Source organism: Leptonotus elevatus, chromosome 21 (assembly GCF_054856555.1).
Source record: "Leptonotus elevatus isolate MCC_2025b chromosome 21, RoL_Lele_1.0, whole genome shotgun sequence".
NCBI lineage: Eukaryota > Metazoa > Chordata > Actinopteri > Syngnathiformes > Syngnathidae > Leptonotus > Leptonotus elevatus.
The window spans coordinates 15,585,596-15,602,480 of record NC_141259.1 but is presented as its reverse complement, the minus strand read 5'-3'; the positions used below and the strand labels follow the sequence as shown (position 1 = coordinate 15,602,480).

Here is a 16,885-nt window from a genome sequence, read left to right as displayed (position 1 = left end):
TAAATTGTTATTGATGCTTGAAATAATACGTCAAACACATACAGTACATAATAGCATCTTTATTCCACTGAAATATAAAAGTATACATATATATATTTATATTTTTATATATATATATATATATATATATATATATATTTATGATCTGTAGTTTGTGTGACGTCAAGAAATAAAAGAACAAAAATAAATCAATCAAGTGAAAAGAGGAAGGCCACAGTGATGTGTTGCCATAGATTCTGTGCAGACGTCGTACGAGGAGGGAGCAAACAGCCGTGCATGTTAGTGCACGCACGCACGCACACACACACACACACACACACACACACCTTTACAGCCTACATTCCCTCGACCCTGTCGCTAACCAGCGACTGCTGGCGAAAAAGCGCCAGTGCCGACTTGATGCGACCGGAACAACTCGGGTAAGGTAAAAAAAAATAATAATGAAAAAAAGGGCACAACATTTTCACGTGTGTGTGAAGGCAAACATCGTCATCATCACAGATGTGCTCATGTCATGCATTAGCGCGCTCAGCCGGAGGCAAAATTTGAAATAAAGATGAGCTTGAGCTCGCTTGTCTTGTCATGATTGTGCCTGTGGGGGGCGCCCTCGCTCACTCTTTCAACGGTCCGCACTTTGTCAATGGAACGGGCAGTCCAGTGAATCGTTAGGATTTGTGTCGTTAGCGCTAAGCTAACCATCGGGTCAAGGACAGACTCAGGCAAGACTTCCAAATCCAAATATAGTCGTTTTTTGTTTTTAAAGTTTTCACCAAGCAAGTCAAGCTACAAAAAAAAAAAAAAAAAATGGCTAACTTAATTCTGAGTCGCCATCTCGCTATTACACTGCTATAAAAAGATCTGAACTCTCAGGCTATCCTGTAACGTTAGCATCTGGAAGCTTGATGGGATTTAAACAAAAATAGACACGATCGCAAAATGTTTTCAGGTCAATTTAACCTGAAATATCCCAAAGTTTTTGTGTAGCGAGACAATTAGCCTATTGAAATATAATCATGAGAAGTTGGCAAATTAGCATTAGCAACACATGAATGCTAAAGAACGACAAACATCAATCTTGCTTTGAACCATGTGCCATCAATTTGGAGCCAAAATGTGCCACTTGTGAAATTGCCTCACAAACAAACACGCACGCACGCACGCAAGAGTTAAGAGGCGGGAAGGCCGCGGCGTGGACGCACGACAGCGCAGCGGCGGTCCGAACCGACCGGCCTGCGGGGGTTCCGACGGGCCTTCGCCACCCGTTTCACGGCAGTACCTGTGAGTGGCGCGTCGCCACGGCAACACAGCGACCACCCGCCAGCACCGGCGGGCGCCAGGAAAGAAGACGGCAGAGAGAAAGGCTGCTTAGAAATGAACAGGAGATTGTGACGTAAACACAAGGTAAGGCGACATCATGGCGGGGGGGGGGGGGGGGGGGGGGTTGCGATTGGGTGCGGGGGGAGGTCATGTTGTTTGAGGCCTCGATGCTCGTTGGCGATCGTCACCATCGTTTTGGCACAAACGTCGTTTTGGCCTGGACTCATTTGGACAGGATCTTCTTTATGTGCTCCACTTCCATCTGTCGCAGCAAACACACAAACGAGAGTTCACGTTTTATTGAGGTCACTTTTGATTTGCGTTTTTCATGGTACAATTTCGAACCCCTTTTCAAAGTCCAAATAAAAGCATGTACTGTATGTCGATCAAGATTTTGTGACTTTAAAAAAAAGAAGTTGTTCTCATTAATGCCACAAGATGGCGCCAAAACAATTAGTGAAGGCCACACATTCATAGTTGAGCTATTTTTTAAATCCTTGATTCTCATTATTATTTTTATTATTATTAGTTTGAAACCCTCTTGATCCTCACTCTTAAAAAGTGAACCGGAAATGATATTTCAACTTCTCTCCCGAGGTAGCAAAAGAATGATGTGACCTGTAAACCGAGCCGTATCTTCTTCTCCTCGTCCAGCGTTCCGGCCAGCTGCTTCATCTCCAGCCTGTGTTGACTCTTCAGCAGCTCCACGGAGCTCCGCAGCTCTCGCACCTGCCTCCTCAGGTCCTCCAGCGTGGGCGCGGCCGCGGGCGACGACAGCCGCAGCTCCGGGGACGGGCTGGGGGGCGACGGCGAGGCGGGACGATGGCCGGGCCCGGCGGGCGGGTTCAAAGACGACGACTTGGCGGCCGGCTGGGATTTACTCTCGGCGACCTGCGCTCACGTGGATACAAACAATGCGGTGACCTCTACTGGATGGAGGTGGGAAGTTCGGATTCAACTTGGAGTAAGTACAAAGTACGACAGCTAAATGTAAACAAGAAACTTAGTGTCAGTTTGTTAAAGTTGGGTCAGATCCTCTTCTTGGGTTAATTTCACTCAAGCTTGGCTTTATTTTGTATAAAACAACTGAGAAAATTGGGTCAAACAACTCTTTTTAGAATGTGACATTTAGCGCTTACCGAGATGACAGGAAGTCCCTTCCTTGCCGAAACCTCCACAGGTCTGGACTGGACCGCTTCTGGGTCGTCCTTGGCCCGCTCCGGTACCGGGTGGTCCGCATCGCTGCTGCTCAGTGACGACTGTCAAGTCAGAAAGGCAGCCAATCAAAACAGGTTGTTGTCGGCTATTCTGCGAGTGGTTCTACAGCCAGCAGAGGGCGCTTTCACGCCTTCGATTCCTTTTCTTTTTTCTTTTTTTCTTCCCATGGAAATTCATTCATTTGCTCCACTGGTCCAGACGTTCTCACCGATGTGATGATCTGCGAGCGAGGCCGACGGTCCGTGACTCTGGGCCGCGACGCCGTCGGGTGACTGAGCTTCTCCGCCGACGGGACCACCGCGTCTAGGTCCAGGTCCAGGTCTAAAAACACACACATGAAAAAAAAAAAAAGACGCAACAACGTCATCGCAATGGTCGTGCTGCGTCCTCACCGGTGTTATGGGACCTGTCGGGAGCGCATTCAGGTGGCGAAGCCCCGCCCTCCGACTTGGGGCTTTCGCACCTGAGCAGCCAAAACACACACAGCACAAAGGTTAGGATGGGAAGAGGGCGGGGATACCCGAAATGTTCCGAGGACGCGTACTGACGCCAGAGCGGGCGGTCTCTCGGGGCGCCGCGGGGGTTGCTGGGAAGTGGAAGAGGAAGTGGACGTTTTTGGGGGGAAATTTTTCTTGGGGAGGACCGTTGGCAGGGAGGGCTTGACGATCTCGTCACCTACGCACACACACGCACACACAAACACTTGTGTGACTCCCGTGCAGTCGATTTCGCAACCAACCATTTTGTTTTGGGATGGAAACAGGAAGTGGAATTGTTCAAGTCGAAGGAGAAAGAATCGTCTTGGGAAAGTGAATGAAGGAGACGAATGCTGTTCGAAGCAAGTTCACTCGAGGAGACAGAATATTGCAACGTATATTATTCCAGATGTTATATCCATAGCAAGGCCAACACTAAATATAAAAAAAAGGAAAAGCTAATGACTGTTAATAGAAATTGGGAAAAATTAGTCCGTTTTGGTGAGAGCAGGCGGGACCAACGCGGGTACCTCGATCCTGGTCTCGGTGCGGCAGGTGCTCAGGCCGCTCCGGCGGAACCTTCTTGACGTCCGACTTTTTCTCTAACGGTCACAATTTTGTCTCGTCATTCTTTCACATGTCAAGCGGAGGACGGACATTTTCTTACCTGCCGTCGCGTGTTTGGCTGACGGTGCGATGGGAGGAGGCGGCTTCTTTGGTCTCTGCGATAAAAAGATGGAGACCATATGGACAAAAGTATTGGGACACCCCTCCTATTCAAGAGCTAGTTTGAAAAGTTTCTTGTTCATCTTATTGACATTTTGGAGCCTTGTTGGCTCCCTCTAGTGGTATGCCAAAGAACCGCTGCTTGCATAGTATATGACAGGAAATGTTGTAACTTATTTCCGTTTTTGTGAAGCCCACCGGCTGCAAATTTCCCCCCCAAGATGAAACTCTCCCAGAAGTGTGGAAAAGCGATTACCTCTTTCTCGGCTTCCAGCAGCTTGACAAAGTTGTCGGGGAAGACGCCCTGCCGGCCGCCCGCCTCGCCCATCCACCAGCCCGTGTCGGCGCACTCCTGCACGCAAACACGCCGGGTAAGGACACGCCTCTGGGTCCTTCGCACACGCACGCACGCGGGCGGGCGTAACAATCACCTTGGTGATGATGGCGACGATTTCGCCCTCTTTGATGGTCAGCTCATCTTCGTTCTGCGCTTCGTACGGGAAGAGGACTTTGCACAACTCTCGTCCTGGAAGCACTTTTTTTTTTTTACGCAGAGAGTGAGGACGAGCGAGCGCTTGACGAAAACGTACGGACGAGCTGGAGTTGACCTTTTGCTCTGCCGTCGGGGTCGCCCTTCATGTTGCCGGGGGCTGCCGAGCTCGCCGTCTTCCACTCGCCGACCTGCAAGACCAAAAACACAAACAAACCAAAAGGCTTATTAACAATCGCTCGCCAGCGACAGAAAGAGAGAGACGAGCTTCTAAAAGTTTGAGATTTTTCATCATCGTCGCTTTATTTCCTTTTGAGTTCTCTCTTAAGGATTGCGTGTCGTTTTGAGAGCATTTTTTATGTTTTTATCAGTTTTATTCCCTTCAAAAATATTTTTAAGTTTAGGTTTTAATGTGAATGTTAGTTTTTGTTACCTGACTTGATGAGAGTGGGAAAAGTACAAGGTGTGTGCGTGTGTGTGCGTGCGCGTGCGCGTGCGCGTGCGTGTTGAGGAGGCGTTTGTGTGGAGGGCCGGAGTGGATCCCGCCGCAGTGTTTGTGGAGGCAAAAGACTCACAGGGCCGCTTCTGTCCCCAACACACACACACGCTGTTCTGTTCATAGACGACGCCCACCCTGAACCCGCCCCGCCCCATCAGATTGCTAACAAGAGCCACATATGTATTTTTCGAAACACACGATTCACTTCGTTAATCCCTGATCTCATTCCGGTCTTGAAACAATGAACGGGATTTAGTTTTTTTTGCTTAAACGCAGACACGAGCATTTTCTTGCGCTGCCTCCTGCTGGTGCGGAGCTTGTTTTCATTGGCAGCTTTTCACTTTCATTTGCAGCCAATATTCCATATTGCTCGTTTTATTTGCACAAGGCGTTTCGCTTCATAGGAAAGTCTTGCTTCGGCGCCATCTTGTGGCATCTGCATGCCAAAGAACTATGTGGGAGTGATGGGAGGAGCTGTATTTATTTAGTTTTGCTAAACAAAAAGAAACACCCTTCGCTGTTATTTTCATTTTTGTGTTCTTTCTGCAATGCCTTAAGATGCCACAAGATGTCGCCAATTACTTGTCTCAATAGAAAAGTAGTAGAGTGATATAAGGTGCGTTTAGTTTAGTTGAAGTGGAAATTGTACTTCCAGCAAGACATTTATTTTTACAAGCAGTGTTGACTTTCAAATAGTATTAAAAAAATATTGCGCTCACAGTTTGTGGTATATTTAGTTGACATTAAAAATACTGTACAGGCAATTACTTTGTGTTTGTCATTTGAAGCCAAATTCAATTCCGATCTCATCCAGATTGCATAGCATGCAAAATCATGTTTAACGCACGATTCAAGAATGCGTTCTCATTTTGTTTTGACGATCTCAGCAAAGAGTGACATTGACTCAGTGAAAAGCTCGCCGTTTAGCATCGCGCGCAAATGTTTGCGCGATGACTCGTTCGGACGCAGATCAAGCGAAAGGTGCAGTGGGAGAACTGATTTGACTCCGGGAAAGTCACAGACTAACATCACGGGAGGGGGAGCGGGGCAAAACGGATTTCCAAGGTCGTGCGAACGAGAGAGTCGTAAAAATACAAATACAAAGTAACAACGTATTTATACTTGCTTACTTCCCACCACTGGCGTTTAGCATCTTCTCTCAAACACAAGTTGCATTTTGCAGAGAGCAGACGTGGCTTTGGGTGACTCAGCAAAACCACGAGCACAACCCCCCCAAATCCCTCTGCCTTCAAACGACCCCCCCCTCCCTCCTCGCCCCCACCCCCGCATGCAGAGACGTTGTGCCTCGTGAAAGAGACGAGCTCATAAAAGGGCGCGCGGCGGGAAGGAGGCTGCAAAACATCCTCCCTCCTCCGCTTCACATCTTCCGCACGACGTCCATCCGCCAACACACGTCGCTACCTTTGCTTAACTGCCCAAATGGAAATAATTAACTTACGAGCACTACCCAAAGTTGATGGACAAACGGGCCTATTGCTAATTAGCTTTAAAGCTAACTAGCTTTCGAAATACAGTAGATACAGACAAGTCAGTAAGATTGCTAGCTTGAGCGAGCTAGCTTATTTCGATGTATCCTAAGATGAACTTGAACAACGGTTAGTGAAATGGGCAAAACGAGCATATCAAAAATAAGATAACCAGCTTTAGAGAGAGTTACATAAGATATACTTTATTCTTATTTGACTTGTCACAAGAAAATTACCAAAAAAATTGTTTACAAATGTTTAGTGAAAGTTTACAAACCTCGCCAACACAGACACAAACATTCGCGCGGGCCGTTGGTGGCAAATGCGCATTAGCATTAGCATTAGCAAGAAAACACGTAACATCGCCCCCTAATGAAAGTAAGCGGTTTTACAGTTTGTAAAACGGTTGATCTATTTTTGTTATTTGAGGCATGTTTTAATAGTAAGTTGACATTGAAAGGTATCATTTGCTAAATGTCCAGGTTGGGAAAAGTTATAAGCGCAACTGCTGTTCTACTTTCTAAAACATTAAATTTCTTTTTTTTTTTTTTTTAAAGTTCATTGTCCCATTACAATGCTCACAACCAAAATGACTCATAAATGAATGCAAATGCATTTGATCCATTACAGTCCCTCAAAAACACAATTTAAAAAAATAAAGTTTTTTAATAACGATCCATGTATGGAATTTAAAATGTTTACGCAAGCTTCATAGAATTTTTTGGGGGGGTCGGGGGGGGGGACTTCAGAATGTGTAACTACTGTCAAAACCGCAACGTTGGCATCGAGCAAACAGCTGACATTCATTCATTCATTCATTCAGTCATTCATTCATTCATTCAGTCACCTGCCATGAAAATAAGGAATTGAATTAAGAAAGACATTTAAAAAAAAAAAAAACATCATCATCCTACCTTCCTCTCGGCTCGCAGACAGACGACACTTTGCTACATCAGCGCCGGCGGCGGGAGGCCGAGTGTGTGTGCGTGTGTGTGCGTGTGGGGGCATGTGCGCTTGAATGTGTGTGCGTCAGTGAAAAAGGCTTCCTTTTTTTTTCACCACCTTCCTCTCCCTCTCTCTCTTTCTCTCTCTCTCTCTCTCTCTCTCTCTCTCTCTCTCTCTCACTTCTGCTTGTCATACCCCTTCGTCTGTGTGTGTGCGTAACAGCATTTCCTGTGCAGTAAAAGTGATAAACACCAGACTTCCTTCACCCAAAACAAAAATCATGGCAAACTTGTGCAAAACAAAAAACAACAAAAAAAACATAATTTAACCGCTGAGTTTGTGTGTGTGTGTTTTTTTTTTTACAGTAAAATACCTATTTTATAAAATGTTGGAAGGTTTGAGAGAAATGTGAGAAAAGTGTATAAAGTGTGTGGTGAGGGATTTTAGAGCCTTCAAACATTGATTTAACAAATGCAAAACATAAAGCTAACTCCTTTGTGGATTTCATGTATTGGGTTATTTTTTTGGAAGCGAACCCCAGCAGAAAACGAGGGAACGCTGCACACTTTAAAGAATGATTAATTACGACTTTCCTGTCCGCCATTTTATTGTTATTGGGGGGGGGGTTTTTTGCCTCATTTTCACGGAAATTCCAAGGAATGATGATGAAGTGAGTTGAGGAGCTTCACAATTTTGTGGCGCCGACAAGCAATTGTGAACTTTTTTTGTAGGGGTGTCAATTTTTTTTTTTGGTATTTGCCCTTCCTCATACTTCCTTTCGTACTAATGCATTTGATCTGCTATTAGACAAGGTTTTGGGGGGGGGGCATCTTTTTTTTTTTTTTTTGCTTTTTTTGCAAAAGAGCACAAATGTGAAAAAGGGTTGTGGGGTATGTTGCGCAGAAACAAGTGAATAGAAGACAGCACAACGTTTGCGTGCCCATTCACCTTGTCGCCTTCAGAGTCGATGTCCACGGAGCGGGGGCGGAGCTTGACGGGCTGCTCTTTGAAGATGTCGCCGAAGCCGAAGCCTCTCACCTAAACGCAAGACACGACAGCACCGTCTTCATCTTTGGCAGGTATCTCGAAAACTTTCAACCGATGTGTTGCTTGCACTTTATGGCCCAATAGAGATAATGTTGAAATCATTTCATATCACACGCCGTTTACGGCCGGAGAAGAAAATGAGGCCAAAAAACACTGGAAATGATTTTCTAGTGTGACCGTCTTTCATTGTTGCCAATCCAATGCAAGTAGTAACAACATTTGTGTTTGGAATTTGGGACTTTACGGATATTTTGAACCGAGTTGAGTTGAGACTTTGCCATCTTGTGGCCTCTCCCCGCTACATTATCATATAGCTGCCACAAGATGGCGCCATCACTTTGCTATTGCACAAGACAACGGTGTGAACAAATGAAGCTCCACCCTTCGAAAGTCGTCCCTTGGCACCAAGACGGCACCCAAAGCAATACTTTGTCATCAGATTCGGCTTTCAAGAAAACAACCACAATTCCAATTTGCGAAGGGGTGACTCATGAATGTACAAATGGTGCGTGTGTCTCCGCCCCGCCCCCGCCCCCGCCCCGCCCCTAGTGTGAAAAAGGCACCCTGATGACCTTTTTGGGCTGGATTTCCCCGGAGCCCGTTTCGGACCGACTGTCCCCTCCATCGCTCTCGCTTCCTGGGCTGTTCTTACCTGCACACCAAAAATTGCCATCATGACTCATGAAAGTGGGCGGCATCCCTGGCCTGTGATTGGCCGAGACTCACTGTTGCTGCAGGCGCGAGGCTCCTCCTGCGAGGCGGCCGCGTCGACCGAGGGTCCGTCGGCATCCAACAGGATCTCTTTGGTGAAGTTGGAGGGGAACATCCCACTTTTGCCATTCAGGACGCCCTCCCACCAGCCTTCCTCCACCTGCACGCCGCCAACACACGCGTCACACTCGTATGGTGCCCTCTGGTGGACGCATTTCACAACAGCAAGCATGGCTTGCTGATGAGCTTAGAAGAGGTTCACCGTTTTTCTTCTTCTTCACTTTTTAACACCAATCAAGCAAAACTACAATGTGCACCTCTAAAAACTGGCGGGTAATGAACACGTTCGTATTTTCATCCAGAGAAAAGGTGAAATGTTAAAAGAATAAAAACATTTGAAGAGAAAAATCAAATGTAATTATAAAAAAATTATCTTATATTATCAAACCGAAGCCAAAGTTGAACAAGGGTCGCACCTTTTTAAAACCACAACAATGAAACCCGTTCATTCACAAGTTGGCGTTTGCAAACTAGCACGTTTTTGTATTTTTTGCCGAAAGCGCCGCTCGCGTCTGAGCGGTCAAATGTGACCGACGCTTTTCGTGCTTTGGCGCCAAACTATGTTGAAGCCATTTGCGGAGCTTCATTTCGAACAAAAGTCATGCTTTGCCGCCGCATCGTAAGCATGGAGCTGTGCATTTTCACAACGCTTGACTTTGTTCTCTTACCTCGGCTACGATTTCGATGATGTCGCCGATTTTCAGCCCCAGCTCGTCTTCATGCTGAGGCACGTAGCTGAAGGCCGCTTTGCAGCGCCGCTTACGGATTTGCTCCGCTGCGATGGACATTTTAGCACACATTGGTTAAGGAATGACGTCGTCCCAAAGAGTTTGCTTCAGATTCATTTGCGCTCGTCCGACACCGGAAGCATTTTCGGCTCTTTTGTGAAGTGGATTCATTTATGGCAGAAAACGACAGGAAAGCTATTTACTTGTTGAAGAGCTTTTTCATAGAATTGGAAAACAAAGATGTTGGTTGTCTGTCTGTTTGTTTGTTTGTTTTTTTTACATTTTGCAACTCTGGAAAGTCCCTGCGATTGGCCGGCAACCAGTTCAGGGTGTACCCCGCCTACTGCCCGAAGCCAGCTGGGATAGGCTCCAGCAACCCCCGCGACCCTTGTGAGGACAAGCGGTACAGAAAATGGATGGATGGAACTCTGGAAAGTTGTTGACTAAACATCTGCTCAAAGACATTTCAACAACGTTAAGGGTTGCTGTTTTGTTTGTTTGAATGGAACCGCTCCAAATATTGTTGATTTGACTACGAAAGAATCGGTTTTTGGGCTTTGAAAAATGTCGAGTGCCAACTCTGAAATGTATACGACTCCAAAAGAAAACAATACTTTTTACCGTCACTATCAAACAATTCTTTTGGAACTTGGACCGACGAGATCCTTTCATGTTGAGGACACTGCTGTTCTCTTTTTGTCCACCGGGTGACATGATTCCAACGACAGAAACGACAATCATGAAATCATCCGAATGGACACGAATGACGAGCGAATGCCGCTTTTGTGTCCTCCGAGGTCGCCTGGAGTGACCGGCCCATAAACGTATTTTGCACAAAGCGGGCTTGCGGACGACGGTACCTTTCTTGGCAGGTCTGGTGGCGGGTTCAGACACCGGACTGGCCCGGCCGTTGGACAGGTCCACTTGGCCCTGGCCGCCGTCCCGCTTGGCCTCCTTCTTGATCTCCTGCAAGGAAAGACAGCAGACGGACAATCGGGCTTTTTGTTTGCTTGGCAGAAAGAGGACGAACGGGTGACAAAGGCTGCGCTTCGTCGCTGTTGAAAAAATCGATTCTCATCTGGCTGTCAAAGTATACGATTAAAATGGATGTGCTTGACAATGTGCACAAACTCCAAGCGAAATCCCGACCGAAGAAAGCCAAAGCAAGCGGACAGGACAACAAAAATGGAGGACAAGCACAGAAAGCGGACATGACGGGTCACCGCCATGGCGACGCTGTTTCATAAGCTCCCGGCGTGCGGCCAAGACGAGCCAGTGAAGCAGACGGGCCGGTTGGACTGACACGCACACGCACACGCACACTCATGTTGCGTATGCGCACACGCGGTCTCCTCACGTGCGGCGCGGAAGACTTAATGAGTCACAAGGTCCGAAAATAAAATAGCAAGCTGTTTCCTTGACAACAGCGACTCCGCTTGGTCAAAAGGGACACAAACGTGGACAAAATGTCAGCAACCGACACTCGACATTCAAAAGAAGACGACGGGGACAAAATGGAAAGAACGATTCTTTGTTTTGTTCCCGTTTTCATTCACTTGACTGGCACGGAACGCAATCTTTCGCACTTCATAAAAGAAGCGAAGGTATGCGCCTGATTGCGAAAGACGACCGGCTTAATTGCGCAACTGCTCGTCTGTGGCAAAGACAACATGCTTAGCTAATTAGCTAATTGAATCGAGCCTAGCGCTGCTCGTTCCATGACTTGTAATCCCTCAACGGGTCACGAGGAGAGACGGAAGACGCATCAAATGGACGCCGACTTTATTTATCTTTTTTTTTAAAACACACATTATTCCAAACACTAAATGACGATCATCACAAACTTTTCAAAATTCAATAAACCCAAAATAGCAGAAGAACATTTTCACACGAGAACTCTGAGCCGAGCTGATGTTTGTCGCGTGTTTTTACAAAGTCAACACAAGCCGAGCGGGAAGTCGACCACCGATTGACTCCGCATGCCTGCACGCGCGCACGCGCACACGCACACGCACACGTGTGCGCGCCCACGCAAAAAGGCCGCGGCGGCCATTTGCCAGCCTCCAGCTTCCTCTTCCTCAACGAGCGTTGAGGGACCCGTGTGACGGATTTACGTTCAAGTGGGTCCCAATTGCAAAGTTCACAAAACAATGTGTTAAGGGATCTCACTTTTCAACGATTGTCTGCCGGTTAAAAAATGGCTCTCGGCCGCGGCGCCGTCAATGAAACGCAGATGAAACGAGGAAAGGACGACGCGGCTCGTCACCCGAACAGGAAACATCTGCTTGTATTGTGTGTGCGCGCTCGCGCGCGCGAGAGTCAGGGTTACTCTTTTAACTCCTGGACTTGAAAGATGTCGTTGGGAACTGGTTTGCTAAGCTAGCACGCTTGAGCTAACTGTCATAATATAAATGTTCAGCGGGCTTATGAGGTTTTTTCTCCCATATGTCAGAAAAACGATCTCGATGAAAGCATATTGCATCATATCCTGACATCCTGCATGACTTCCTGTGTCTTTTGCGAAGCCGCTGTGGACACACGCGCGCGCGTTCAACAGCCGAATGCCACGCATTCCCATAAGTGCAGAGTCTTGTGACACGCCGGAGTCCCCCCCACATGCGCACGCACGCACGCACACACACACACACGCGGCCATTGTCCTGCAGCATGACGGCGAACGAGCGTTGTGACACAAAGCAAGCGCATGACGAGACGGCAACGCTGTCCAAATGCCTCATTTATTGTGTCGGCGCTCACTTCCTGTTAAAAGTCGTCACTTGACAGCCGCGGGTCGGGTTCGGGGTCGGGATCGGGATCGGGTGGACTTGGCACAAGAACACGTACACAAAGTTCCAAGTACAAAAACAACTTCTTTGGACTACTTTTTGACCAACGTTAAAAGCATTTGAACAAACAAGGAGTACAAAGCGCAGATATTTGCTTCCCAAAACAGGAAGTACAAGTTCAAATGCAAATAGTCAAGTCCAGATGAGCGTACGTACGTTTTGGATGATGATGAGCGTCGTCACGTCACTCACCCGCACAAAGTTGTCGGGGAACAAACCCCGGCGCCCCCCCAGCTCGCCCTCCCACCATCCTCCGTCGTCTCGCCGTATGTTGGCGATGACGTCGCCCACGCTCAGGCTCAACTCGTCGTCCTGCTGGGCTTCATAGTCGAACTCCGCCACGGCCTCCACTGAGAGTCACAAAGTCAGCGTGTTGGCGTCTCAAAAGGCAAACATTGCAAAACGCCGCCTTCGTCCACGTTCGCTCTTCGGGGGGACGGAAAGCCGAGCGGCGTCATCGAGGACGGACAAGGATCGCGTCAAACGTCGGACGCGGGGGCTTTTTTTTTATGGCCGCTGGATTCGGTTTCATGTTTGGTAAAACTGATCAAAACAAAGAGCAGAGGAGAGAGAGTGAGCGAGAGGACCTCCGCCAAGGCTTCAAATCCACCTTTTAACGGCTCAGAAGGGACGTAAAGTGTCAAGAACGTCTTCTGGGAACAAATGTCACGAGACCGCACGAAAGCGCGACGCGAGGCTAACAAGCTTGCTAAGCTAACTAGCGTGATCGATTCGGTTGCTAAGTAGCATGGATGGATGAATCAATGGGTGCTACTTTGATAAGCTAAGCATCGAAACGGACACCACAGACGAGCTAACGTAGCTTGCAAGTACGATTTTTCAAGTGGCTATTTTTTTGCGGGGCGCCGTAACCATGGAGACAAGCGGATAAACCAGTGGCTGTGACTCACCCACACTGGCTTCCCCACTGCAAACACGCACACGCGCACACGCAGCATATTGACGCACAGAGGTTGTTGTTGTTGTTGTTGTTGTTGTTTTTTGAGGAATCACTGAAATGAAAGCTTTTGAAAACGTCCAAATGCAAATGAAGTTGTAAGTGGCGCCATGTTTGATTCATTATTTGATGAAGGAACTTTTGACTGGCGTGGCTGCGACGTGCAAGTGACGCAGCGGGGAAGCCAAGCGCCGCCGCCGCCGCCGCCGTCTGCTGTGCGGGCCGCACGCTTCCGCTCGTCAGGATATTGACCACCGACTGGACTGGTTATTGATGGAACAGATTTCACCGGAGGTTATTGACGGGTCTGACTGTTGCTTACAATCTTTATCAGTAGGACTGGTTACACTGTTTAATGATGAGACTAGTTATGCAGATGGTTGATAGGACTGGTCAAGCTGGTTATTGATAAGACTGCTGATTGGGTTAAATGGCTTGTGTTGTTTTGATAGGATCGGTTACGCTGGTTACTGATGAGACAGGTTCCACTTTTACACTAGTAGTAGATTACACTAGTTACTGGCGGGATGGTTTACACTGGTTAATGACCAGTCGCTCCTTCCCTTGACCGACGCCCTCATTTTCGGCGAGCGCTTTCTGGCGCGAAGCCTAAAAAAAAAATACACGGACTGCATGTTTTTTTGTTTAGTTTTTTAAGCAGGTTTTGGTCCCTGGAAGCGGGTCGGTCCTTCTCAGTCAACGTATTTATTCATTTTTTGAAGCTGAAAGCATTCGGGAAAATGTGGGCGTCCTACAACGGAGAGGCAAAAAGTGCCCGCCTCTTGTGATGTCAGCGTGCTTTGGCACCAAATCACGAGCGAAAGGCGCGTCCGTCTGTGACGACGACTTGGCGCCCGGTGACGATCCACGCTAACGTCGCTAACATTTAAAAAGATGCCAAAGAGGCAGACAAAGCAAAAGTCCCGCCTCCAGCTTGGACTGAGACGAGCGCCGCCAACAGCTGCGCCTCGTCCGGGTTCTAAAACGCACAGACGCGCACGCAGGCGTGCGGCATGCTGACGTGTGCGCTTTGGCGACGGACGGCGCTTTGCGTGTTCTCAGCGTTCTGTGGACGCGGCCCGCCAGCCGAACCCACTCAAAGTGTGGATCCCACTTGCGCACGATTCTCCCACGTAAAGAAGGAAGGAATCCGAGCGAGCACATGGACGCTCATCCTTTTCATATCCTTTTGCGTTTAGCGCATTCGCTCTGTCTGCATCGCGCGCGCGTGCGAAAGCAAGCTTTTACACATCGAATGCTTTTTTTTGGGGCCGCCCCAACACAACTAACAACATTTTACGTAGGCACGGCAAATGGACGCCTCACTTTGTTAGTTTGCAGTTTGTTACGATCAGCCATTTTGCGCAATCATCACAACTCATTCCCGTTTGTCGAAAGAGCGCATCTCAAAATTCAAGACTTGAGCTCAATTTCTTCTTCACGTAGCTTTGGTTTGTCCTCACAGGCGGCAAATCCAAGTCTTGAAAAGTAAAAAGCCTGCCGGCGTTTGGCTTTAGCCCTCGCTAGCTGCCATGGCGCTGGTTTACCTGCTAGCTAGCTAGCTAGCTAGCTAGCTTATGGGGCTAAAGCCAAACGCTGGCAGGCTTTTTACTTTCTGGATTTGGATTTGCCGCCTGTGAGGACCTCATTGTCATCCAGGACTTCTTTCTGGAACTTCTTAGCCAAGCTTATGTTCCGTTGCCCCAAGAGAAGTTTGCGAGAAAGAAAAAAAAAAGTGTCGCTCAAAAGAGACCTTTTGAGTTCAAGGCAGTCATTGAAAAGTTTTGTGACACGGACAGCATTTATTTACGCATGTCTCGTCCCGTCGTGTTTCCACACAAGCAGGCTCTGGTACCAAAAGGATGACGGCATCCTGTGATTTGTTGTTTGTGGCTCACCATGCACGAGAAACAGCGGACCCATCAGAACCACACAATCGCTACATACAATTTGTTGTTACTTTTGAAGATTGAAAGTTTTTTTGTCATTTTCAAAGAAGAAGAGATCCTCCCGCAGTGACTCGGTTTTAACTTTTGACACCGTTCCCATGTTGTCACTTTGCGTTTATATACGAAACAGAAGTTCACATGACATGGAATGCTCGAGTGACGCATGCTCGAGTCCAAACTGAAAATATCAGACGGCGTTGCTGCCTGCTCGCCTGTCCTGCATGCGCGCTATCGATGGAATAATTGGCGATTTAGCAATCGATGACTCGGCCATCAGGCCCTCTGCGCCGGGGGGGGATGCGCCTAATGAGAAATGTCACGGCAGCGCGCACGCACACGCACACACACACACACACACACATGAATGCATAGTGAGAGTGAATGCAAACGTGTCAACATCTGCAACTCATCATCTCATGAAACCCCTCACGCACATCCACGATAGAGCATGGCGGGAAAGGACAAGATAGTACGCGCACACACGCACACACACACTCACACCTATTAGAGCACCCACGAAAGGAGAGGGGGGGGGGGGGGGGGTACCCAGGGCTTTCCGCTCCTGCTCATCCAGATGCGCTGGGGGATATTCTAGAAGACAGCAGGCGAGGAGCAGGGAGGGAGGGAGGGAGGGAGCGAGGATACAGAACGGACAGGGAGGGGGTTCTCCAAAAATAGGGGTGAAAATGGTGCACCTCACCCATTTATGTCTCCTCGGTGCTCCTCAGGCTTGGTTCGGTACCGTAGCAGGCGGTCGGTTCAGGTATCGAGCGGCTTTGTTGAGCCACGCAGCCTCCTCCTCCTCCTCCTCCTCCTCCTCCTCCTCCTCCTCCTCCTCCTCCTCCGCGCTACCAGAGATCCGCTAGAGCGGGAGGAGCGTCACTCGAAACCATATTCCTTCCTCTTTTTTCTCCTTCCCTTCTCCCCCCTCAACACCGACGCGCCACAGAGGAGTCAGAGAGCGTGTGGCCAAAAACGGGAAGCAAGCTGCCTCTTCTGGTGCTTTCGTGTGCCCTCGGAAAAGAAAAGAAAAACTCCCCCCATCCCCCCCCCCCCCTCCCATAATGAGCGCACTGTGACGCAATTGGTTGTAACATGACTCTGGATGAGTGTCACAACAATCTGTCTTTACACAACTTTTACCGCTGGATATCCCACTTTGTTCTCTATTTGTCATCATTGTTTTTATTGTATGATTTGATTTCATTTAGTTAGCTCATTAAATAATTGGCTAATTAATTCATTATAAAAATATATATATATATATTTTGCAATATACATAAATAATTGACCAATTACCAACACTATTCATAATAGTAATAATAATTATTATTATTATTACTTATATTAACATATATTAATCTATTAATAATGTAAAAAACGAATTGTATTTAACACAATTTAAAAATACACTTTTTTTTTTTTACC

The 16,885-nt window shown here is 47.7% G+C and overlaps 1 protein-coding gene across 4 annotated transcripts; it reads right to left on the bottom strand.

Annotated features, from left to right (window-relative positions):
• Positions 1 to 39: 39 nt before the first annotated feature.
• On the bottom strand, positions 40 to 16,452 carry sh3kbp1 (SH3-domain kinase binding protein 1). 4 transcript variants are annotated; one of them, XM_086066186.1, is made up of 18 exons: positions 16,158 to 16,452; positions 12,707 to 12,900; positions 10,565 to 10,670; positions 9,645 to 9,751; positions 8,932 to 9,076; positions 8,778 to 8,857; positions 8,107 to 8,196; positions 4,346 to 4,418; positions 4,169 to 4,272; positions 3,994 to 4,089; positions 3,679 to 3,733; positions 3,542 to 3,613; positions 3,084 to 3,210; positions 2,928 to 2,998; positions 2,744 to 2,856; positions 2,457 to 2,576; positions 1,936 to 2,208; positions 40 to 1,579 (listed from the first exon to the last, which is right to left on the bottom strand). In XM_086066186.1, exons 1-18 carry the CDS (start codon positions 16,159 to 16,161, stop codon positions 1,541 to 1,543), a joined length of 1,869 nt encoding a protein of 622 aa, XP_085922312.1. In that variant the 5' UTR covers positions 16,162 to 16,452; the 3' UTR covers positions 40 to 1,540. The 4 variants fall into 4 exon arrangements, with proteins under 4 accessions (XP_085922312.1, XP_085922315.1, XP_085922313.1 ...); XM_086066189.1 differs by having other exon boundaries at positions 12,743 to 12,900; XM_086066187.1 differs by lacking the exon at positions 3,542 to 3,613.
• Positions 16,453 to 16,885: the final 433 nt, after the last annotated feature.